The sequence below is a fragment of the Pithys albifrons genome, chromosome 10 (genome assembly GCF_047495875.1).
Source record: "Pithys albifrons albifrons isolate INPA30051 chromosome 10, PitAlb_v1, whole genome shotgun sequence".
NCBI lineage: Eukaryota > Metazoa > Chordata > Aves > Passeriformes > Thamnophilidae > Pithys > Pithys albifrons.
In genome coordinates, this window is record NC_092467.1 from 25,964,130 (window position 1) to 25,988,037 (window position 23,908).

The window sequence follows — 23,908 nt, forward strand, 5'->3', positions numbered from 1 at the left end:
TCCTCACAAACTGTAGCAAGCCATTAAGTTTGATTTTATTATTTTTTCCTGATGCCTCCCCCTGCCCTTCCTCTTCCTTCATTCTTTCAGCAACCACTTTGTCTCAGCCTTCCTTTCTGGTTCTTTTCCTTTGGGATAGTAACTCTCATGACTGTACTCACTTCATATATATCCTTGACCCTCAGAGCTTTTTGACATCCATTTTATTGACTAGTCAAAGGAAATTCAGCATCAATTCAAAAATACTCCTTTCTACAAAAAAAGGTGTATCTTATCTGTCCTGTTTGCTTTGAAATGTATTTCAACTAGAAATGGATTGACAGGCTTTGTAGAAATCTCTTGCTGAAGCTAAAAAGAGGGTCTTGCAGCTATAGGGTTTGACTCAAAGACATGGACTTCCTTTCCAGTTCCAGAAGTCCACAATGCAGTGACGACAGGAAAATGATGGTGGAATATAGTTGTCTTTCATTAAGCCTGGATGCAAAAAGATCACTTATTGGAGCAAGAGGCAGCTGCCCCAGATGCTCAAGGTTGCATTTAAGGGAAGGTCAGCAGCTGAACTGTGGTGGCAGAGACTCTTTCCCTGGAGTCCTGATGCAGACATGGGGAATAGACACTGAATGAGGAGCTGCAAATGAGAGAGGGAAAGAAGGAACACAGAAGATCATGGGGAAAACCTTGTAACTTTAATTAAAGCTCTCTGGTGCTCTGGGACAATGTCACAGCTGGGAAGAAACCTTTCCTTTGTTTCTTCTATTGGACTTAAGTATTTCTAGACAAGCAGGTTTATATCAGACTTCAATTCCTGGTGAGGGCAAACACCAAACCCCCAAACACTGACTAATCTGTCACAACAGAGAATGCCCTTGTCCTGCCTCCTAACTCTAAAATGATGGATCTAATTCTTCCTTGCCATTTTTTCTCCTGACATGAAGGAGAAGGATTTTTTGAATAGCAACCAAGCGGAGATGAATCAAGCTGCTGATCCCTGTCTGAATTCACAGTTCCAAAACATCTGAGCTGTTGACATCTGTGGTTTAGTCATGGGGCATTTTCTCTTGAAATGGGCCACATGGTGAAAATTTTAAATCCCTTGGACACTTTTTTATAGTGTTTAGGGAGCACTTTTTCAGTTTTTCAAAAAGCATGGGTCAGAATCATTCAGTAAGGACTGTTTTCTTCCCCACTGTTTGATCTGTAAAAGGACCGATCAAGGTCATACTGGGAAACAGAGACAGGTATTCTATTCGCTGCCCAGCAGGAGCTTTCCAAGTGGTCATGAACCACCTCCAGTTTGACCAGTCTTGGTCTACGTTCCATGTGATTCTCAGACAATGGATTGCATCAAAGGAATCCAGTTGTTCCTGTAGAACCTACAAAACATGTATTTTTCAGGGTCTGTGAATCATTACCTTACCCGCTTTGCTTTGGAGTATTACTGTCCCAGGCAGCAGGAGTTGGCTCGCCTTGCCCTCCCCTGTGGCTGGCTGTAATCTTCAGGGGACCCAGAGAGGATTAAACAAGTGGACATGTTATTACTATAACTCCTCCATCTCTTCTGCTTGTTGATTCATTATTACTGAATCTCCATCTTGATGGTGGTGGCTAATGGTCACAGCTCACAACACTTTTATTGTGGAGCATCACCATGAACATACTGATTTACTGCTCAGATCAAAGGGCTTACGTGACTTTCACTTCCCTTGTGTTTCTCAGACCATCATTTCATTTGTACACCAAACCTAATACATCCTTCCAGAAAAGCAATACCCAGAGTCCTAATACAAACTACATCTCTTCATGTCTTAAATGCATTAAAAATGCTCTTATAAAAAGATTTATTTTATTTACTTAGACTTCTACATGAAGTTGGCAAAGATATTATGTAATAGCTAAATCTTCATTAGTTATATCTGTTTGCTTTGTGGCTTCATGACAGTGATGAAAGCTGTAAATAAGTATATTGTCCCATCTTAACAAGGATAGCGTATCCATCAATAAGGACACTTACTCTGCTGAGATCTTTGCAAGGCTGTACAAGGGAGTAAATTAAAGGAAGAACAACATTCTTCATCTGAAGTGTCCTTGTTCTGTCACTTAATGTTTTACCCTTGCTAATATTTTTCAAAGTCTGGCTGTTAGTCAAAAAAGTCACTCAATAGATGTGACATATTTTATCCAGTCTAAGTCTGCTTGGTCCTCGAATGAATTTTCTAGGCAGCCATGGGTGGAAGTGTGACTTGAAACTCCTTCTGTGGCTTCTTGCCTCAATTTCCCAGTAGCCACAGAAGTTTCCCAGGGGGATGCATTGGGATAGAAGGGGCAGCCAGAGGAGGTTGCTCAGCTAAACAGAGAGGCATAAGCCCTTGTTCAGGGCAGGAAATGAGCTGTCTGGGTAAAGGCAGCTGTGATGAGTCTCCACTCAGTAATGTTCACTTTAGCCTAGACTGACTGGTTGGTAACACCTCTCCTTGCACTAAACTCACTTAACAGTCCTAACCAGGTGCAGCAAAAGCTGTGTGTTATTTTGGAACTGTCCTGTGTGTCAAGGCTCTCTGGCCTCTACATGCAGATAACAGGGTTATGGGTCAACAGTGCTCAGGCAGGAGCTACAGAAGATCTTCGGGAGAGAGTGAGCAGGGGGTAAGCGATGGTCATTGCTGCTTCTGGGGAGAGGTCCACGATTGCAGCTCCCTGATGAGGGAAAAGCCCAAAGGAAGCACATCCCATGTGAGCCCAGCTGACGCTGCACCAGCATTGCACGGCTGAAACAGAGCATGTGCAACCTGCACGGGGACCTCTCCCTCTCCCCAGAAATGGACAGAGGCAGTTTCCATCACACAGAGCTGTGAGCCTTCCCCTGATGTGACTGGGGCACAAAGCATTCTGAGAAGGTCCTGAGGTTCCCACAGAAGCCAGCACTTTCCCTGGCCCCTCTGCCTGACATTTCAGCACTGCCTCAGCACAGGTATCCCTGACTCACCCATGTTGAACAAACAAAAAAAAAATAATGTAGGGAGTCTTGAAGTAATGGACTTGGTTTATGGGACAGCCCAGGAGTGAAAATCAAAGCGTGGCCTGCAGAGGGAAGAAAAGAGCTGTGGTAGCACCATTGCGCTTCCCGGGGGTCTGCTCTGCTTCCTGCTGCTCCTCTGGCGTGGGCTCCGAGCTGAATAGCTGCCTTTAAATGTGAAATACATTCAAAGCCCATTCATATCAAACCAAAATTAAACTGCTGGATTTCATTCAAAAGTCATTTCCCCTGAGAAAAGGCTGAGAAGAAAATAATGGCTAGCTGAATGCCTCACCCATCCAGCACGCAGGAAAATCCCCCGAGGAGGAAAGGTGAGAAGCGAGGCTGGGCTATCGCCTCACCTCATTGCATCGGTATCTGTGTATAAGCCAATTTCCCAATCCATTTAGAAATTCTCTAATTGTCATTGGAGCTATTTGCTGACGACTGTGAAGTAGCTTGGTAATGAAGAGGAAGTCCATTTATTCGTTAACATTTGTGAAAATAATTGCCTGTCACTTCACCAAACATCCTTTGCCCCAGAAACACTTGCTCTTCAGCACCTTTTTATTTTTTTTTTTTTGAGCTGCACACTTTGAAACGCCACTTACAATTTCCAGTCCCTGAAGGGCTCATTCTCAGCTGCTGTGACAGGAGCAAGGGCTCACACTCCACAAGAGGACACTAAACATCCTGTCACTTCTGCTGCAGGGAGAGGAGAGCGTATTAATGGTGCTGCACGGTCTGACTGGCTGATTGCAGCTCCCAGGTACTGCCTAAGTTGTAGGGTTTACAGGGCAGCTGCTCCCCTGCAGGATGCCCCATGGCTTTCCTGGGCATCATGGCAGGGCTGCGAGAAGCTGTGGATGCAGGACTCAGTACCAGTGGGTCTGTCTCTGGCCAAGAAAACTGGGTAGCCCCAGCCACACCGTTTGAGCTTCAGGGGCTGCCTTCTGCCCCCTGTTTGCTATCCCAGCTCAGCCCTCACAAAGACAGCAAAAAGACTGTGTGAAGCCTGGTATGCACCAGGAAGTCAGTTCTGGAGGGAAAAGGAAAGGTTTTTTGGAAGGTAAAAGGGTGATGACTCAGGAGGGTAAAGGAGAGAAGAGAGATCTATATTGCTATGCTTAGCCCTCTGTGCCAATTGCCCCCACAACCACAGCCAACACTTCTACCAGCACCTGTTCCTGTCATGGGTGACACCCCACAACATCTTTGTGCCCTGAGTTCACTGGCTTATCCCTCTGCATCATGCCTGGAACTGCCTCAGCCACCACCACTGCTCCCACCAACACACAACACCCCCCCCCCCCCCCCTCCCCCGGGCTTTCTGAGGAAGGTGGGTTTGCCATAACCAGTAACCAGTGCATTCCATGTGCCTCATCAGGTCCCTGGAGATAAGTGGGAGAGACAGAGTGTGCCACCCTCCGCATCGATAGAAATCTGCTGCCTTGCACCTGCTGGGCTTATGCTGCTGTCACATCTTACACCCCAGGGACTGCTTGTTCGTCAGCTGTGCTGAATTTTTATTGTTTCCTGGGCATGTGAATTCCCACATCCCTTCCCAAGGCAAGGAGCACCACATCTCCTAGGGGTGGATGGCCACCACTGTTGACTTAGCAGTGCATGGAGCACGAGGTGAGCACTGTCCTGCTGCCAGGACCCAGAGGAGCCGTGCCCCTCACACTGTGCACTGCAATTCTTGCCCGGGGCTCCTGCACTGGGGCCCAGAGCCAGGATGAGTGTCACACAACCCTGGCATGTGCCATCCCCTTGGCTGTGGGCAGGGATGGCGTCACATCCCCAGGGAAAGCGTGGCAGGATCACACCTCTGCAGCTTGCCCTGGGAGCAGCAAGTGGAGCAACTCCTGCCTGAACAGGATTGAGCAGCAAAGAAAGAAACTGCCACAGGTGGGCTCAAGGTACTGTCTGTGCTTGAGGTGCAGACCCTGCAGTCCCACCTAACTGCCACTATGGTTCCGGATGATCCAGTCAATGCAGTAACATCCTGTCACCATAAGCCAACCCCATTCTAGTGGGTCCAAGGGACTCGTGATAGCTCACAGCTGTCAGGAATAGCTTATCAGAAGCTTTCAGGTGTTTGTAAGGGTTAATTGTTGCTGGTAGAGCACTCTGGGAAGGTGGGGTGAAGGGCTGGGTCAGGTAGGTACTTTGAGTTGGGCTCTACATGTGCAGGAGGATTCCTGGTTTAGGAAGACTGCAGATACTTGCTCTGTTTGCTTCTTGGACAGGTATTTAATGCATTTCAGGATTAAGCAACTGTCTTTTTCAGGTGCTATGGTGTTAAGAGGAAGAAGTGTGTGGGTGAGTGTAAATCAGCTCTATGCAGGGAGAGCTGCCTGTTTACACTTGGGGATTTAGGCTTCCAGATATTTAATTTCTGGAGACTGTACTTCAGCTTGTTGAAGCATTTTAGTCTTGAAAAGCCTCTTGTGGATAATGAGACTGCAGGGAGACACTTCTCCCAGTGAGCCTCAGATTGGGGAGCAGGGGTGGATGTGTTAGCTGTGCAATTAAAGGCCAAGGAGGTAGCCAGCAGTTGCAAGAAAACTCTGGAAGAGAGGGGGATAAAACCAAATGGGGCATGGGGGGTGGGTGTTGGGGTGTTGCCTCCATTGAAACCAAGAACAAGCAAAGCTCACCTAAGTTTAAAATGTCTCATGTTGTATGTCATGTGGTGAGGGACCATGGAGGGTAGGGGAGGTAGGAGGTGGCTCTGCTTTGAGGTCTGGCTTCTGCCTGGTGAAGGCTTGTGCCCCACAGCCAGCTCTGGAATGCCTCTGCCAACCAGGGAAGGAACATTGGGTGATCCTGACAAAGCTGTTCCAACAAAGGAGCAGAGAGGTGATGTGACCCACACCCTGTGCCCCAGAGGGCTGGTTATGGAGGGTCCCCTCACCTTGTCTCAAATCAGACAGAGAAATGTCTCTGCTGCACTGGCAGCTGCTGGGACAGTGAGAAGGACCTGTGGTTCACAGTTTGTTGTGTGACAGGGGCCAGCCCCCTCCTACCTGCCCATGTCCCAGGACAGTTGCTGCTCCTGCTGCCACTGCAGCTTCCCCAACTCAGGTAGGTGACTGGCATGGCCTGCCAAGGAAACTCAGTTGTCTCCTCCCTGCACCCCCCGCCGCTGCTATCTGCAAAGGGAATGTACAGTGTAACATGTGCTCCCTGTCTGCTGGGGCTGCAGGTCCCTACAGCACAGACTATCCCTGAGCTGCAGCACAGGATGGGGAAGGAGGCATCACATGGAGTGAGGAAAGGGGGCAGTGCATTCACCTGCAGCTGGTCCTGTCCATGGGATGTGGCTGCACACAGCCACGTCCTTGTCACCCACACCCGGAAGAAAGACCAACTGCCCTCTAGGCAGCTCCTCTTAGGAGAAACTTTCTCCTATAGGATGCTGTGGAGAAAGTGATGTGAAAACTGGGTGGGGGACAAGGCAACGTGACTTTTACTCATTTGCCATCTCAGTGGGTGTCACTAACAGGCAGAAGAAAGGACTATGGGTAAATGAACATAGGAGCATGTGGGAGGCAGCCGCACACCACAGAGCTATGTGGAGGTCCTCACTGATGAACCATGGAGATCAAGCTCCTGCTGGAAAACATTAGCCCAGTCCTGCCTGGCTCCCACTCCCCACTCACACCTTCTTCACCCTGTTAATTATTACAAGGGAAACGATGAAGGCCAATGTGCACCAAAGTCCAGTCTGAGGGAAGAAAGGCAGCAGTTTGCTCACAGCCATGAGCCAGCCAACCCCAGCGACTACAGAGCCACCTGAGCTGCCAGGGAACACACCAGCTGCCTTTGGAGTGGCAGACATCATCGTTGTGGTTCTTTACTTCGCCTTTGTCCTTGCTGTTGGGATATGGGTGAGTCCCCAAGGTGACTGGGTTTGGGTCTGACTGAGGCAGAGCCATGTTGATCCTCCCTGGACCCCTCCTGAGTACAAAGATGTTTGCCTGCAAATGACATCCTGTGCACACAGTATTATGCCACAGGCTATTGAGCAAGTTTGGGGGTGACAGCAATCCTCCTCAGAGCCCTTACTCCCAACCCACCTGGGAACAACCAAGGGGTCATTCACTGGAGGTTTGTCTGGGGTTGATGCCTACCTCCTGTTCTGCAGAGCACTCTCACATCAGGATGTGGGCAGACAGGAGGCAAAAGAAAAGCCAGTGTTGGGGAGGGGAAGACTGAAATGGGACTTCGAAAGCTGTGGAAAGATTGTTGTTAATTATTTGTTCATGTTGCTTGATGAAGGCCTCTGTCACAGAGACACATGGTTGGCTGAACTGCTTTTTCATTCCCAGTTGGTACCTTCAAGGAGAAGTTACTAAACAGGTATAAGCACCTTCTTTCCAAAGAAGCTTCACTACCAGAAACCCACACAAGGAGCAGCAGCAGGTGTGGGTAAAACCTTGCATAGTTAGCAGATCCACAAAGAAACTTTGGTGCTGATGTTGAGGCCAGGCATTAAGGATTCTCTTGGCTTGATCTGACTCAAGGGTGGGTGAATGGAAGAAAACACTTTTCTTTTTCTTGTGCTTCCAGTCATCGATACGAGCAAGCCGGGGGACCATTGGAGGCTATTTCCTAGCTGGACGATCCATGACTTGGTGGCCTGTGAGTGAAACACATCCCTACATGTTTTGATTATAGTCTTGAGGTGAAGAGGGCAGATGAAGGATTCAGCAGGAATCATCCCATTCAGCTTTGCTAATGGGCTACCAGGCTGTGTCTTCACAGTTTTCTAGCTCTCAATTTCTCTGCTAAAGTCAGCAATAAAATGTTCCCATTGATAAAAGTAAGGGGTGCTGACTGCCTAGCTGGGTTTGAAACTCTTTGGCTCCAACTCACCACAAGTAGTTGTACCCAAGTCAAGAGAGAATTAGGTAATCTAAGAAGGTGCTATCCAGTAAAAAAAAACAACAAACAATTAGAGACTGAAGAAAAAAATAATTCCAAAACCCAGGACTTTTTGAGCCCTTGCTATTTAGAGTGAAGAGTTTATTGACTAACACAGTAAGGGATAAAAACTTCAAACCACTGAAGGAAGAAAAAAAATGATCTGTTGAAGGCACCTTTTCTTGGGAGTTAAAGGTACATATAAAGATAATTTAAAGTTTTAAAGGAACAAAACCACCACAGGAATAAGGATTCTTTTCAGTCAGTGCCAGACTCTAGAAACATATATCTCTCTAGTGAGTTGTAGGGAATGGAATGCACTTCTCAACCAAAACACTGTTTTTGATTTTTCTTCCTTTGGCTGTGGATGGTCCATAAATTCGCTAGGTTAGATTTTCAGCCTATTTCTTTAGAGACACATACACCTCTCTAAAATCTGTCACTTCTTAAATGTTCTTTGTACTTCTGTGTCAGCCAAGTGACATTTCATGGAAAATACTTAGCTTGATGGTTTTCTCTAATTAGAAAGAGGAAAATTGAAAGATGCTAAAATGGAATAATTTTTCCACAATCTTTTTTCCTACTTAAAAAACCCTAAAACATTGTCACTGCTTTTGGCTTCAGCCACAGGTGGCCACAGAGACTGTTAGATTCCTTGTTTCACATGCAGCAATACTAACAAGACAAAAACTCCTCATAGATGATGTGCCTAAAAGGTTTGAATTGTCCTTTTGGTAACTCATTTGACCCTGAGAGATTTTATGTTGGCAGACAGAAAGGAGGTGAGGCTTTGTGCCAATAAAAGTAGCAATTTAGCCAAAGAGCCTTTGCCCAGTTTAAGAGCCTTAGGGCTGGCATTCTCCCAATTAGGGTGTCAATGAGCCCTGGCAGGGACAGCCTGCCATGCCCACAGCCTGCAGCTGAAGTTAACCTGAGGTATCAGTGTTTTTCAGCTTTGAACATACATGTAGACATTAGACAAGAAAGACCTGCATGTTTCTCACACTGTCCATGCATGCCATGGTTCAGGAATCTTCTCCCTTAGGAGGAGCTTCAAGAAGGCACTCCTGTCACTATGACTGTGTGAACCACCACACACATGTTCAGTGCAAGACTTAAATGAGGCTGTCAGCAAGACATGGGGGGGTATGGCAAGAGGCAGCAAGGTCAGAGAAGGCATGTTGCTGACTGACTACCAAGGGAATGGGGAAATCCATCACGTTTCGTGAACGCTGAGGCATCTGTGGCAGACACCAGACTTCCCTCACCCTGCTGTACTCCCCAAAACAGACCTGTGTCTCAGGAGAACCACTGACAAAATGAACCCCTGTTCTGAGGTTGAGCTTTGCATTGGGCTGGGGGTGGTGGAAGGGAGCAGACACACACACTTTGAGATATAAAAATGTAGGGTTTTTTAGAAGGTGAAGTAAAACTCAACTGTCCTTCAGCACCCAGCTACCTAAATACAAGGAGATGGAGTACTGGATAAAGACAGTTCCTGGGGAAAATGCTTGGGCTGATACAGAAGTTCCTCAAGCTGACTTTGTGGGTTTTGTCCCTGTGCCTTGTGTTTCAGATTGGAGCATCCCTGATGTCAAGCAATGTGGGCAGTGGCTTATTCATCGGCCTGGCGGGCACTGGAGCAGCTGGGGGCCTTGCTGTTGGGGCATTTGAGTGGAATGTAAGTGTCACTTTTGTTGTCAACTAAGATGTCGCTGTTTACAAAGGGACCGTGGGTTTGTCTCCAAAATCAGATGCTTAACAGTATCAGCAACAAGTGTTCAAACCTCAGGAGAGAAGCCTCCAGACATTCCGACAGCCTTCAAAACATTAGATCTTTATTTAGTTTAAGTGGAATCCACTAGAAATATTAGCTCTTTGACCTTCCCAGAAGCTCATGGACATAATTTTAAGCTTTAGTCTGCACTCATGAAGATTAAAATAAAGGATAATGAATGCTGGAAAAGTACTTGGAAAATCACAGGATTCTGGGTACAGGGAATTTGAAAAAAAAAAAGGAAAAGGGCAGCGTGTTCTCCTAAATTCACTGTAAATCCGTGAGAATCAGCAGCACTGCTTTCACCTGTTAGCTGCCAACATGTGGTGTCTCTGGGGTGAACATCTGTGTGTGAAGGCAGATCTGATTCTGCCCTGTGGAAGTGCCCTGAAAAATTGCCACTGACACCACACAGAGCATGAAAACCAGGCCCTTTGTGTGCAATGCTAATGAAATTTCTCAGCTGCAGTGATGAGGAGTGAGATTAGTGCCAGCCTCACAATAAACATCACTCACCTAACTCTAAATCTCGTGTGCACCAGCAGAGAGTGCTAATAGTGCTAGGTGCTTGCCAGAGCACAGGCAAGGCCCACCAAAAGCCCTTTTCTAGGATATCTATTCACTGCACTATTTTTTTTTCCTAGACTATTAAGAGCACCCTTAAGTCCTTTGTGAGGAAATCAGAGTCTGTATTCAGCCTGATACACGTAGGACATACCAATATTGCTGTACTTTAGGAAATCTATTCAGGTCATTTTAGAAGCCCATGAAGACAAGATTGTATGTCAGGGTAAATCTGACTTCATGAGTTTAGATTAATTTCTTTCAGAGTGGAAAGGGACCTTAGATATGCCATTATTCTCTCCTTTTATCATGGGACATCACTCAGCCAGAGGGATCATATGAGCATCTTTCACCTCAGCCAGTCTTTGTCACTGAAGGAGCCGTGGCTGTTCTCCTCAATCAGTCACAATCTCTACTCACAGGGATCAGTTTCTTTCCTGAAAACTTAAATAACTGATTGAAATAAAATCTGTTCTACTGTAAGGTACTTGGATGAAAGTTAATGGCCAAAGTCAGCCAGGATGTGAGATTTGATAATCCAATGGCTTTTATTTACCTTCAAATTCTCCTGTGTGGGCTTTTGCTGGGAGTCAGGGAAGAAATACATGGTGGGAAATGCCTTTACACCTTCCAAAATTTTCTTCACCTGTGGCAGAGCAACTGACCTGCCCCTTTATCTGCCAGTGTCAGAAGCACATCTGTGTCAGCCTGCAAGGAGAACATCCCAGCAGAGTCTTGCTGTTGCTTATTTTTATGCTCCGCAGGGACAGTCTGCTGCCTCAGCCTCATCACTTGCTAATAAAGCAATAAACAGATGCTCCCATCCTGCTCTGAATCACTTAACTCTTCACTGCCACAACATCACTGGCTTCAAAGGCCATCTAATACAATACCATCTTTCAGAGATCCAGAGCAACAGAATACACCATCTTGCCCTAAAGACCAGAAGATGGAACAGGGTGTGTAATCCTTGACAGAGAGACACAGAGCTTGTTTAGGAGCAGAACTTCAAAAGCTTCTGACTGAATTGTAGTAATTCTTCCAGTGGTTGTCTCACATTGCATTGCACCATGCCTCCCTGCTTTCTTAGGATGCCCACTGACAGAACAGAGGGAAAAGCTGTTCCCAAATGTTGAATCATGTGCCTTTATGTTCTATCTCTTTAACAGGCCACCTGGGCACTTCTGGCTCTCGGCTGGATCTTTGTGCCTGTTTACATCGCAGCAGGAGTAGTCACCATGCCTGAGTACCTGCAGAAGAGATTTGGAGGGCAGAGGATACAAATCTACATGTCTGTACTGTCCCTGATTCTCTATATATTCACCAAGATATCCGTATGTATCCAATTGAGCACAGTTTTTGTATCTAGGGCAGGGGTAGGTCATGCTGGTACCTTCTGGGGCTGCTCAGAGAGAATTTGGACATCCTTGAGAATTTGGATGTCCTCAGCTCCCAAAAACAATAGCAGCATGTTTGTGCTGATCTACTCAGGTAAACACCTGCCTCTGTATTGATCATGGAGACCTGTCCTAAGAAAGAGAGCCCTCATTAAATAGCAATGTACAGTGAGAACTTTACAGGGATGTGTAGCTTATTACTAAACCATGTAAGTATGGGGAGCTGTGTTGCCTGCTTTCCCTTTTCTATCAGATCAAACCCTAGGCGACAGAGACAGTGGAAGGGCAGCACTACCCCAGATGAGAATCTGTCTGGTTGCATCTTGTAGAGGTGAAATTCTCTTAAATTATTGTAAACCTGCTGTTGCTTTTGTAGCTGAGTTTTCAGCACTAGGTATGTTATGGTTATTTCTCTCTCTTTCTATCATTTGTTTTATGCAAAAGGATATGATGAAAGGGAGGAATGTTCTTGCTTAAGAGAAAACTCGGCCTCTTTTTTGGAGTGCTTGTAGTATTGTACCCTGCTGGTAGTCAAAATTAAGTGCCCTTCATAAAGTAGAACTTATGCTCATGTATTTACTAGGAACTCCCTGTGCCCTTGGAGGGAGAGGACTGTATTTCAGAGTCCATTACAGGGACTGAAGATGTCAGTCTATCTCCAGCTGATTGTCCCAAGACCAGTATAAGTCAATTTTCACTAGACCCTACTGAAGTATTTAGATGTCAAATTGCCTTGGGAAGCACTGACTGGAGTTTTGAAGCTGGCTTCATGGTGCTCCTCTCAGACTTATTATGTCTCAGGTCCTGTGAGGGACATTGAGGAGTTCCAGGCTGGAAGTGTGGGACAGATTTTTTCCTCTAACAGGCAGCTCTTGGTCATGTCACCCATTGTTGTCACCACTGCCACCAGGAGCTTTGCTCTGTGGGACTGGACCATTGCCCTGGGTCAAGTTTTGCAAAGAGACACTTGAACCCTCTTTACCCATGAGGAGTAAGTGGAAGATCTCTCTTGCCAAAGCTCACAGTGTGCACAGCCTCACAGTCAGAGTAGATGACAAGAACAGAGGTGTCTTTCAGAATGACCTTCAGCAGAACAGAATCTGCCAGTGCTTTTCAGAGCAGGACCCTGGCCTCTGTCAGTGCTGTTTCATCCTGGTGGTTTCTCCTTTGTGCAGCTAATTCAGGCGTGGCTGATGGATGTGGCTGGTGGAGTTTATGGGATGACAGGTGCTTTCTATTAAGTGCTGCTATTGTTTGTGGAGAGCTCATTTAGCGGCTGGCTGGACAGCAGGCAGGTGGTTACAAGAAGGATTTTTCTCCCTGTGCTTTCTGCCCAAACACAGGTTAACAACTAGGGCATTGCAGAGCCTTCTTGGCTTGCAAAGAAAACAGAGATCTCAATGAGGAGTGTTGTCAGAGGACTGATCCTGCATGGCTACAGTGGCGTTTGTGTTTCCTTCTGGGAAGTCAGAACTCAGAAGGCACTGTGATTCCTGTGGTTTACTGACCCTGCTTGTCCTGTCTCAGGCTTCCAGAGGTCAGGAAGTGCAGTGGGTCCTTGTTTTGAAGGTGCTAATTTCAGGAACAGCAAATAGAATTATTACCCCATCCCTCCTATTCCCTTGGCAAATGTCTTCACCTGTGTCTCACCCCATACCAGATTTACAGGTGTCCTTCAAACTGATTTCCCAACACAAACATCTCCCATATCACCTCCTGCAATTTTGAATGATGTTATCTGTGTAATTCCAGGTTTACCCCAGTTTCTGGTGTCACTCTCTCTGCCAGAAGGCCCAAACAAAACACAGCCAATGGGGCTTTCTGTATTTCAGTCCTCAGCAGGTATAACCTGTTTTTCTGGAGTCATTCTAGTATGATGAACTGCATGAACAGAAGAGCAAGCTGTTGACCTTTTCAGATAAATAAATCATTGTATAACACACCAGTGATTCTTTAAGAGTCTTCCAAGCAGGAGTGTCTCCTGATCACTAGCCCAGCAAGATGTCCTGGGAAGAACATGGTCTCTGCTATTTACCCGCCTTTCCCTCCTGTGTGTGCCTGTGGATACCTGGGCTCTACTACCCATGGATGTTTCACAGTCAGCAAAAAGAATGACAGTTTCTACCAGTACTTGTCCGTGCCAGCAAGGATTCTGTGACATGAAGATTGTCTTTATTTTGATGACCTTTTCAGTCCCTTGGCACAGGACCTTAATTTTTACTCTCATGATCCCCTAATGCCCAGATCATGAGAGCTCTGACTCAGAGGAAAGTTTTTCCTCACACTCAGAACAAGGTTCACAGACAACAGCCCCACCAGCTCTCTCCTCCTCTTCCACTTCACCTTCATGGTGTCCTCCCTCGTCAATGCTTTCAGCCGCAGAGGGCTGCAAGCTGCTTTATTAGATTTCACTTGCACGGAGCACTACTAATGCCAGACTGCCCTTGGGTTTTTTTATTCCAGACAGACATTTTTTCCGGAGCATTGTTCATCCAAATCTCTTTGGGCTGGAACCTCTACTTGTCCACTGTGGTCTTGCTAGCAGTGACTGCTGTCTACACCATAGCTGGTAAATAGCTGGTTTTAAAAGAAACATTATAAATGGAGCCTCAGATATAAATTTCCCATTTCCTACATTGGGGAAAATATTCAGGTCCCGGTCTGAGGGAGAGATTGCACTGGTTGCTGGTAGTACCTACCCTGTCACTCCCAGCTTTTGGAGACCTCTGGCTATTCCCCTCTCCCCTTCTGTCCCAAGGGCAACCGGTATAGGGGGAACATCACTGTTTTCTAGAGGATTTTCTAACACTGCACAAAGGGTCTCAGCTCCCACTGCCCATATTTGCTAGTTTTTTCTCTTTCTGCAAAATTAGCACCTTTAGATACTAAGTTGCTAAAGTGCCTCCAAGTCCTGTCATGAAGGTGGAAAAGCCCTTCAGGCCATTCCTCATGGGAAGGCTTCTGACAGCTATGGGCTTCTGGGGACCAGCTTAGTGTCAGCTTCTCCCAACAAGTCTGTCCTGAAATCACAGGGCTGGGGCCAAGGAAAGCCTTTTTCCAGGCGAGATACCTGTTTCACTGGATGTGGTAACACTCCTGTTGTCTCTGGTTCTCCCGACAGGTGGTTTAACAGCTGTGATTTACACAGATGTGCTGCAGACTGTGATCATGGTGCTGGGAGCTTTGGTCCTCATGTTCATAGGTAAGGGGAACCTGCAGCGGTGTCACACCCTCAGTTAATGGTCCGAAGGCCATTAGACCTTAGCAGTGTGCCTCTCCTTTCATGTGTGGTGCAGAAATGGGTTTTAACCACTCACATAAGTGGTGCCAGCACAACTCTTGTCCTCCAAGTCATCAGACTTGCTTCATCTTTTGCACTAACTGTATGGAGGTGAGGCTCTGGATAACTTCACCTCAGTGGAGTTGCCAAAGAACTTTGAAACATAACATTCTCAGAGCCAAATTCAGCTCTCATTAAACTCATGTCAGTTCAGAGTAATCCTGCTGACTTTCACTGTTGACTTTGGGAGTTACTGTGGATTCATGTGGGCATAACTGAGTGTTGTAAAAAAAATAAAGAGCAACAAGGAACTGACCATCATCAGTCTTTGCTTTAAGCTTTCTTGGCAAACAGAAACATAAGTATATATATTTTTCATGTTGTACCTTCCTGCTCTAGCCCTTGGAGGGTGTCTGAGTAAAGACTAGATGCTGAGGACATTGTGGGGATTAGGATCATGGAGATTTTCCTGCATTGATTCTCTTCCAGGATGCACTATTTAAACCACAAGGACTTTGGGCAAAATCCAACTGTCTTCTGTAGAAAACTTGACTGCCAAGAGCAAGGGTTGAATGAAAAGAAAGGAGATAAGAGGAAGATAAGAAAAAAGTAATCACAAGACTCAGATAAGATAATAACTTTGCAGGATGCACCAGCCCTTAAATCACTGGCATTTTCTTTTCAGGATTTGAAAAAGTTGGCTGGTATGAAGGACTTCAGGAGAAATACAGCACAGCAATACCAAAGATCATAGTCCCAAACACAACTTGTCACCTCCCACGTACGGATGCCTTTCATTTGTTCAGGGATCCCATCACAGGAGACATTCCTTGGCCTGGTCTTATATTTGGCCTCTCTGTGCTGGCTCTTTGGTGCTGGTGCACTGACCAGGTAAGGAAAGTCCTTCCCTCAGCAGACAAACTATCACACTGATATTTTCAGTCCACTCCACAGTTTGTGGATCTTTGAGCTGAAAAACAACTTGTGTCTCATGGTGCAGGAGTTGCTACCATTTTGCTGGTCTAGACCAGAATATCTCACTTCTTCCACCTTCTCAGCAAGTTGCTAATTTTGTTCTCTTCTTAATGTGGTAGGAACAGGTTATTTTCTCCTCTCTTTATCCCACAGTGATGGGTATTGGGAGTCTTCATGCAGTTAGCATGACAAGGATATAAAAATGTGGCTCTGAAGCTGGCTCTGCAGTGACCTTGTGCAGACCTCCAGACAAGCCATTTGTATTCCCAGACGTCTCACATCTCTTATTCCTTTTCAAGCTAAAAACAAGGAAAGCTGTATGTGTTTCTCAGGACACAGTGCTTCTGTACTTTAAGATAGGATAATTATGAAACCCCACCACTGAGCTTTTACCAAAACACCTACAGTCTGCTTCATTCTGTGTCTCTTGCTGCCATACAGCTGCTGTCTCCAGCCTTCAAGGTGGCTTCATTTCAGTCAAGGGCAAAATTATTCCTGTAAAGGAAATTTCCACACTGCCCTTTCCAATAGACTGTGCACTAAGCTCTGAGCAGTGGCAGGAGGCTGCAGTCAACCAAGGTGGGAAAGATGCCATTGGCATGCAAAACACCCTGGGATCCTGATGGATGAAAGTCATCCATGAGAAGGAGAGAGAGAGAGAGGATGAGTCCTGCTCTCTGTTGTGCTTCTGTTTTATTTTCTGTTCCCTTTCTGCACTGATTGCAGGTGATCGTCCAGAGGTCTCTCTCTGCCAAGAACCTCTCCCATGCCAAGGGTGGATCAGTGCTGGGAGGATATCTGAAAATCTTCCCTATGTTTTTCATTGTCATGCCAGGAATGATCAGCAGAGCTCTTTACCCAGGTAAGCCTTCCCACATTCCTTGCCACAGAGCTTCACACCTGCTGTGACCAGCAATCCCACACGGGTCTGCCAGCACTTTTACATCTTAGGAACTGCTGTCCTATGGATATACTCAAATAGATTCCTGTTGTACCATGTTGTTCCCATGTCCTCCCTCCACCTCCAGTTCTCTTACAGTGGCAGAAGTCATTGAGAATATCCATATGGGACATATTTTCCATTGGGATCATATAGCTCCATACTGTGCAGCTTTCATCCATCTATCTATCTGAGAAAATCAATGAATTGAAACACACGGAGCACTGAGGTTGTCCTTCAGGTCCTGCAAATTACATTTGTTAGGTATTTTGGAGAGTTTTAACAATCTGCTACACAGATTCATTTAGTCTCTGGCAGATTATGCAAAACAGCCTTCTGTTGTCTCCCAAGGCACTCTCATTGCTGGTTTCTCCAGAGCATGCCCATTCCCAGGAAGAATACCTTGGTTAGGAGGACCGCTCTTGGAGAAAAGTGCCTTTCTCCCAGATTTCCTAAATAGCAGTAAGTCAGACTGCAGCATCCCTGGGAACCCAGCTGACAGGTTTATGGAAACAGTCCAGTTCCCACAAATGACAAATCACCAAGGATTACAGTTATGCAACATCTAGGAGAGTTTTGTTTATACCCTGAACAGAATTGCAAAATGTCATCTCAAAGCTTCATCTTTATTGTACAACACAAAATATTGTTCAGCTCCCCTCATTGCAGCTGTATTCCAGCTGCACCTCTGAATTTATATGAAACTGCACAAGGCATTAAGATTTGTTCCCTTTAACTAAACAACTTGTGGCTCATTGGGGCTCCTACTGACTTCTTGTTGTTTTCCTGTCTTCTACAGATGAAGTGGGCTGTGTGGACCCAGACATCTGTAAAAGGGTTTGTGGAGCTGCAGTGGGTTGTTCCAACATTGCCTACCCCAAGCTGGTGATTGAACTCATGCCTGATGGTGAGAAACACATGGCAGGATCAGACTGCCCTCATCTGTCCTAAGCATGTCGAAATCTTACTGCAGTTACCAGAGATTGGGATGAAAATAAGAGCGCTCAGTGGCCCAAGGTGTAGCCCTTATTTTCCTTCCCTCTTCTGTTCCTGCAGGGCTCCGGGGTCTGATGATTGCCGTGATGATGGCAGCCTTGATGAGTTCCCTCACCTCCATTTTCAACAGCAGCAGCACTCTCTTCGTTATAGACATCTGGCAGCGGGTCCGCAGACAGGCTTCAGAGCAGGAGCTGATGATTGTGGGCAGGTCTTTACATTTATTTATGCCTTGTCCCTCTCATCTGTTTTGAGTTCAGCATTTAAATTCTTCGGGCTGGACCCACTGAGAAAAATCTGGTGCCTATAATATAGAGCAGGAACACAGCTTAGGAAAGAGCATTAGGTTTTCCAGCTTCATTCTGGATAGATCTGGTCAAAGACAAATACTGAGTGCACCACTGAGCTTGGTAGATCGTTGGCTCTGTCCTCTCTAAATTTCTTATAAATACTGCTTTAAATGTAACTTTTAGAAAACCCAAAGGTGCTCTGGATTCATCATCACTAGAGATCTCTGTGAACATAGATTTTTACATCAGGCAGGAGTGATACATTGCAATTACTCCTTTTCTTTTCCTTTTTTTTTTCCCAGAGAAAACTATAAGGCTGATTCTCCCAGCCCTATCTCCATGATAAATTGTAGTGCCCTTTGAGAGCAAGCTTGGGTGATGCATTATATCAGGGGCATATACAGTTCTCCTCCAGATACCAGAATTTAAGCTGCATTCTGCATGTTCATGGGGCTTTTGCTCTTCAGTCATGAGCATAATGTTCTGATTTTTGCTGTGGGGTTACTGAAGGCTGCAGGCACGCTCGTATTCCACCATGGCAGAGTGGTGAGAGAAGTATCTCTTGTTCAGTAATATGGATAAACCTCTTGTGGTAGTTTTAGCAACTTTCAATGCAGTGGTGAAGATTGGTTATAGTGTGTTCCTGAGACCCCCAAACCAATTTTAGTAAGCAGCAAACTAGTTGGAATTTGAAAAAGGCAAGAGACTGAGCATATTACTTGCCTAGAAACGTGGCAGAAAGATTGATTCCACAAGCTTCCATCTTCCTCTTTCTGTCACATCCAAGAGCAAGGTCATTGAAGATCATGCCCTACTCTAGGACACACCAGGCTGAAGGGCTTGCACTGCTCTTGTGGATCTCTCCTGCATGTTGACTTTCAAGTCCTAGCGCAGCTCACTCTGAAGTCTGTGAAATTTCCTTTGCAATGGGTTGAATTATTTCCTAGAGGAGAACAGTTTTCTCTTTTCCTGTGTACACAAGGAAAGGTTCTTGAGAGTAATCTGTGGATTTTTTCTTATGAAATTCTGAGAGTAACTAGGAGTGTGTTTTGCTGAAAAACTTCATTTTCAGGTGGACTCCACCAGCTGCACAACTAACACAATTTTATCATCTTTCAGAGTCTTTATCCTCATTCTTGTGGTCATCAGTATTCTCTGGATCCCAATCATTCAATCAGCCAACAGTGGAAAGCTCTTTGACTACATTCAGTCCATAACCAGCTATCTGGCCCCACCAATAACAGCTCTCTTCCTCCTGGCAATCTTCTGCAAGAGGATTAATGAGCCTGTAAGTGAAGTGTCAACAACCAATTGATATGCGTATTTAATCTGATAAAATAAATAAATAGCTCTCCTCTCAGTACTTTGTCTTTGAGACTCTTCAAACTCAAAGCCAGTCCAGCTAAAGTGTGACAATGAGACAGCCTTTCCCTGGCAGGTGTTAAGTGAATCTTGGCCCAGTCTCTAGTGTATGTGTGTTTGCTTCCAAGAAGTCACTGCAAGGGGTACTTCTTGACAGTCTCATTTGAAAGCATAAAAGAGAAGTTGTTCTGCAATTTAGGGATGATGTGTTAAAGAGTAGTTGGAGAAATACTGTTAGGAGGATATTCTTGCATTGTTTGTGCTCTATCTGTTCCATGTTCAAGGGCAGAGAGAGAAAATACGGATTTTTAACTGAAAAAAATCCCCCTTTGATGCATGTCAGTGTGGATTTCCACCAGGTATAAAGTCTTGGGAGATGATAGGAAAGGGAGAGGGAAAACTACAACCAAAGGTAACACATGGTGACCTTTTCTTTGTGCTTGCCTATTCCCAGGGTGCTTTCTGGGGCCTCGTGTTTGGGCTGGCTGTTGGTCTGGTTCGGATGATCATCGAGTTTATTTATAGCACACCGTCCTGTGGTGAGGAGGACAGGAGACCAGCTGTGCTAAAGGACTTGCACTACCTCTACTTTGCCCTCATCCTCTGTGTCCTCACTGCGATTGTCATCGTCCTTATTAGTCTCTGCACCCCACCAGTCCCTGAAGAAAAGGTAAGTGACTTGCAGTGACACCCTTTTCTCAGAGCCCCCCTTTAGTTACCAAAAATCTCTGCAATCTGCCCTTTTCTTTTCCTCCCATGGTTAAGAAATGGTGTGTAATGCATATGCTGCCAAGAAGCTCCTCAGCTTTCTATTCCCCAGGTCTCATAGTGTTAATGCTTCTGAGGCACTGAGTGCTTCAATTTGAGTGCGAGTTCCCATGCTGTGCCTGAAGCTGGGCAGACACCACAGCCCATCATAACTGGAATAGAAAGAAAAAGAGAAGGAGATGAAATCATATTACAGAGCACTGCTGAGGAGGAATTAAATATATCTAATTGTAGCATCTAGCCTGTTTCAGCAGAGCCAGCATCAATCTTGCAGGCAAACAAGATTAATATCTTTTGCAACATGGGCATTTAGGAAAATAACATTTTGTCCCAATGTGATCTCAATTAAATTTAATAACTTTGAGTGAAGCACAACTTTCTTTTACTTAGCACATTAAAATGGAGCAGAGTTGGGAGGTTTTATATAATAAAACCTTCAAGCAACTCTTCCCAGTCCCAAGTTTTAAGCAGCTGGCAATATAAAAAACTGCCATCTACCTCTGAGCAAAGGTTACTGGATCGATTTAAAAGACCTATTTTTTCCTAACTGCATGAGGAAATGAGAGTGATGCCATCATAACATTTTCTATCTGTTGCTTCCTCATAACTTGTAAAGCATTAACCAGTTCCATCAATGTTTGATGGAAATGTTAGTGGTGCCAAAGACACCCCACTCTTAGATTACATGAAAGCAGGTGCTCAGATAGAGGAGATGAGGGGACAGAGTCTTTGTGTCTGCTTTGAGATAAACTCTCAGCTTTTATTAGCTATCAGAGGATCCACATGGGAGAGAGAAATACTGGCAAGGAGGCAGCATTAGTTTTGCTGCTTACGTTGTTCACTACTGCTCAGGGGTGGCCAGATGGTTGCCAGCAATTAATTACTGTGGTTTAATGAGTTCCCACTCATCATCTGACCTGTGATAACTAAACATGTGCAGTGCTCCCTGCCCACAGCCATAGCAAGATAAGATGCATTAACACAGCACTGGCGAATAGGGAGCAACATACTGACAGTCCAGGAAATGAAGGAACTGGCCACAGCACCTACAGGCTTTTAGTGTGACCTCAGAGGTATGAAAACATTCAAAGCAGCTTTCAGGAGGGGGAGTTCAGGATGAAGGCCTACTATAATAGAATTAGGGAAAGAAAGGTTATGATCATAAGAGATTCCTCAGAGGATATTTTCAGTGGTATTTCTACCGAAATGTGTGTGTTTACAGGTGCTGGATATGAGGGACCTTATTTGACATATTTTTCAAAGAGCCAATAGTATGGTCAGGGAGGACAGGATTTTTCCTGAAATGGCTGTATGCAGTTATCCCACAAGAAAAAAAGGACAAGGGGTGGTTGTTGCCCTCCAGGTACATCTGGAGGGCCAGGGAGGGAGGAGAGCTTGCTAAAGAGCAGCGCTGGCCATGAACTAACAGTAGCTAGGCAATTCTGGGGGAAGCTGCCTAAAAAGGGATGTTCAGATAACCTTTTGGTAGGCTATGGACGCTGAATAAAGCTGAGCTCAGTGTTTGACCATTGTATAAGAGTTTCTGTTGAAGAAAATTAATGAGCATTAATGATACTGCCTGTGACAGTGAAAGGCTGGACACAGAGCCTCAGATCAATCATCTGATAATTGTGATGACCATCCCAGGTGCTCTTCTCACCCTCAGTATCTTTGCCCTGCAAGGAAAATGACAAAGGATGCCAGGAAACTTCTGCCAATGAATGGCAGCTAATTTCGTCTTCTCATAGCTCAGTTGGAATGGGAGAGTCTGTCCCTCTTTGGGTTTAGACTCATTCCATTCAGTTGCTAATATTTATCCCCCCTTTCTAAAGAAAAAGTCTGGGAACAGTCCAAGTGAAGGTATGGGGTTTAAAGACAATGTTACTGGATTGGTGCCCGTCTGGCAGAAATCTGAGTGGGCAGCACTAAGATCAGCATTTTTCATTTTCCTCAGTCAGACTCACCCCAACATTTGCCCTAGACATGAACACAGGTGTAGGTAGGTTTGGACCATCTCTCCTAGTGGCATGGCATCTCATGGTGTCCTGCAAGCAGAGCTTGCCTCCACATCTCTAGTGAAGCTGTGGCTGTGCTGGGGTGGCTCAAGGACAGACAGGTTTGGGGAAGGAAGAGCAGGAGGTAGAAATCAGGGTGGACATGTCAGGCTCTAACTCTCTGCATAGAAAGTGGTACCTTGCCTTTGTGTTTGGCCATTATTTACTTGAGGTTGCTGGGGTTTGGCATGGGAGTGGGCAAACCTGTGGGGAAAAGCCTGTGTGTCCCTGTGACAGGCTGGTAGTGGGTGTCCTGCACGAGGACATCTGAAGGGCTGGTGCTTCCCAGTTCCCTGTGTTAGTCAGTTCCCTTTGTGAGCCTTGGATATTTCTCCTGTAAGAGTTGGACAGGGTTAGTTCTGCTTGTCCTTAACTGCAGTGCTTTGAGATGGAATGATGAAAGACACTATATAAGAGCTAGGAATTGTCTTTTGTTTTGTCTAGCAAAAAAGAAAATAAAAACAAGCCACCAAAGACAAAGCCAAGGATATATAGTGATAGATCATACCTCAGCAGATGTAAATCAGCATAGCTCCATTGCCTTCAAAGAACAGGAACAGCTGTTGAGCACAGTTATGCTGCTTTACACCAGCTGAGGATCTACATTGGACAACTTTAAATATGGAATCTCAATGCTTTTGAGATAGTAAATGGGCAAAAGGAGAAAAGAGATTTGTATCTGATGTTAGAATGGTACAGCTAATGTTCCTGGCTTTAAATGAATTACAATCTGAGAACTGCAAGCTGCAGCATTTTCTCCTGCTGTTTTGGACACTCTCCCATCCCTGTGGTGATTGATGCTGTGCTGGAAAACAAGTATGCAAAGAATTTGTTTGGTATACTCCAGTGTTCATATGTCTTCATTGTAGGTAGTCCATATTGTGTCACACTGCCCTTGAAAACCCTGCAAAAGAGCTTACAATTAAATTTGAGACTGTGAAGCTGAAACACAACTGTCAGGTGCCAGATGGCATTTTGGAACAGAAGGATTTATTCTAGTTTACAAACAACAAAAGAAAAACTTTGCTGAGTTCTTGAAAACTCCCTTGTCCAAGGGGACTGTGAGGGTGAAAAGGCAGAGAAACAGACCACAAAGCATAAATGCTACACCAGCAGGTCAGCTCCACAGGGGTCAGGGCTCACCCAGACAGGCTGATGGATTGGTAATTCTACTTGATGTACCCAGGGGTTGGGTTGTTTTCCATGTCTCTTGAGCTCTGGTTTCAGTGGCTCCTTTTGGTGTGTAGCCTGGGAGGAGCACCAAGTCCACTTTGGCTGCCTTGAACTCACCCCAAGCACCCTGAGGTGCTGCAGCTGAAGCTCCCAAAGCATCATTTACTGCCACTGAGAGCCAGACATGTTCAGCTCCTGTGGGAACCAGGCCCTTATAGAGGAGCAAACTAAGGTGGAGGCACAGGGCTCCCCAGGCAGTGTCCACTCATGGCTCTGCAGCTGGGAGCAGAGCCACAGGGTTCCCTAGGACTCACCAAGGAGCTCCTTCCCACTCCCCTGCCCTGGGCGTGGTGGCCTCAGGCAGCATTTCCAAGGTCCAAGTCAGTT

General features: G+C 45.7%; 1 protein-coding gene across 8 annotated transcripts in view; it reads left to right on the forward strand.

Annotated features, from left to right (window-relative positions):
• The window catches only part of SLC5A9 (solute carrier family 5 member 9), a 124,557-nt gene that overhangs the window by 89,817 nt on the left and 10,832 nt on the right, over positions 1 to 23,908 (forward strand). For 5 of the 8 annotated variants that reach the window (XR_011698680.1, XR_011698683.1, XR_011698684.1 and 2 more), the window contains exons 1-13: positions 5,176 to 5,265; positions 6,711 to 6,909; positions 7,592 to 7,663; positions 9,522 to 9,626; positions 11,456 to 11,620; positions 14,147 to 14,252; positions 14,805 to 14,885; positions 15,649 to 15,854; positions 16,665 to 16,800; positions 17,678 to 17,785; positions 17,935 to 18,085; positions 19,284 to 19,452; positions 19,981 to 20,196. Coding sequence is in view for 1 of the 8 variants with exons in the window: in XM_071565759.1 (XP_071421860.1) it covers positions 6,781 to 6,909; positions 7,592 to 7,663; positions 9,522 to 9,626; positions 11,456 to 11,620; positions 14,147 to 14,252; positions 14,805 to 14,885; positions 15,649 to 15,854; positions 16,665 to 16,800; positions 17,678 to 17,785; positions 17,935 to 18,085; positions 19,284 to 19,452; positions 19,981 to 20,196 (1,644 nt within the window). In the remaining 7 variants the exon portion in view is untranslated. Of the gene's footprint in view, positions 1 to 4,825; positions 4,936 to 5,175; positions 5,266 to 6,710; positions 6,910 to 7,591; positions 7,664 to 9,521; positions 9,627 to 11,455; positions 11,621 to 14,146; positions 14,253 to 14,804; positions 14,886 to 15,648; positions 15,855 to 16,664; positions 16,801 to 17,677; positions 17,786 to 17,934; positions 18,086 to 19,283; positions 19,453 to 19,980; positions 20,197 to 23,908 lie in introns of those variants that run through there. The other 3 variants (XR_011698682.1, XR_011698685.1, XR_011698686.1) reach the window with 3 other exon arrangements.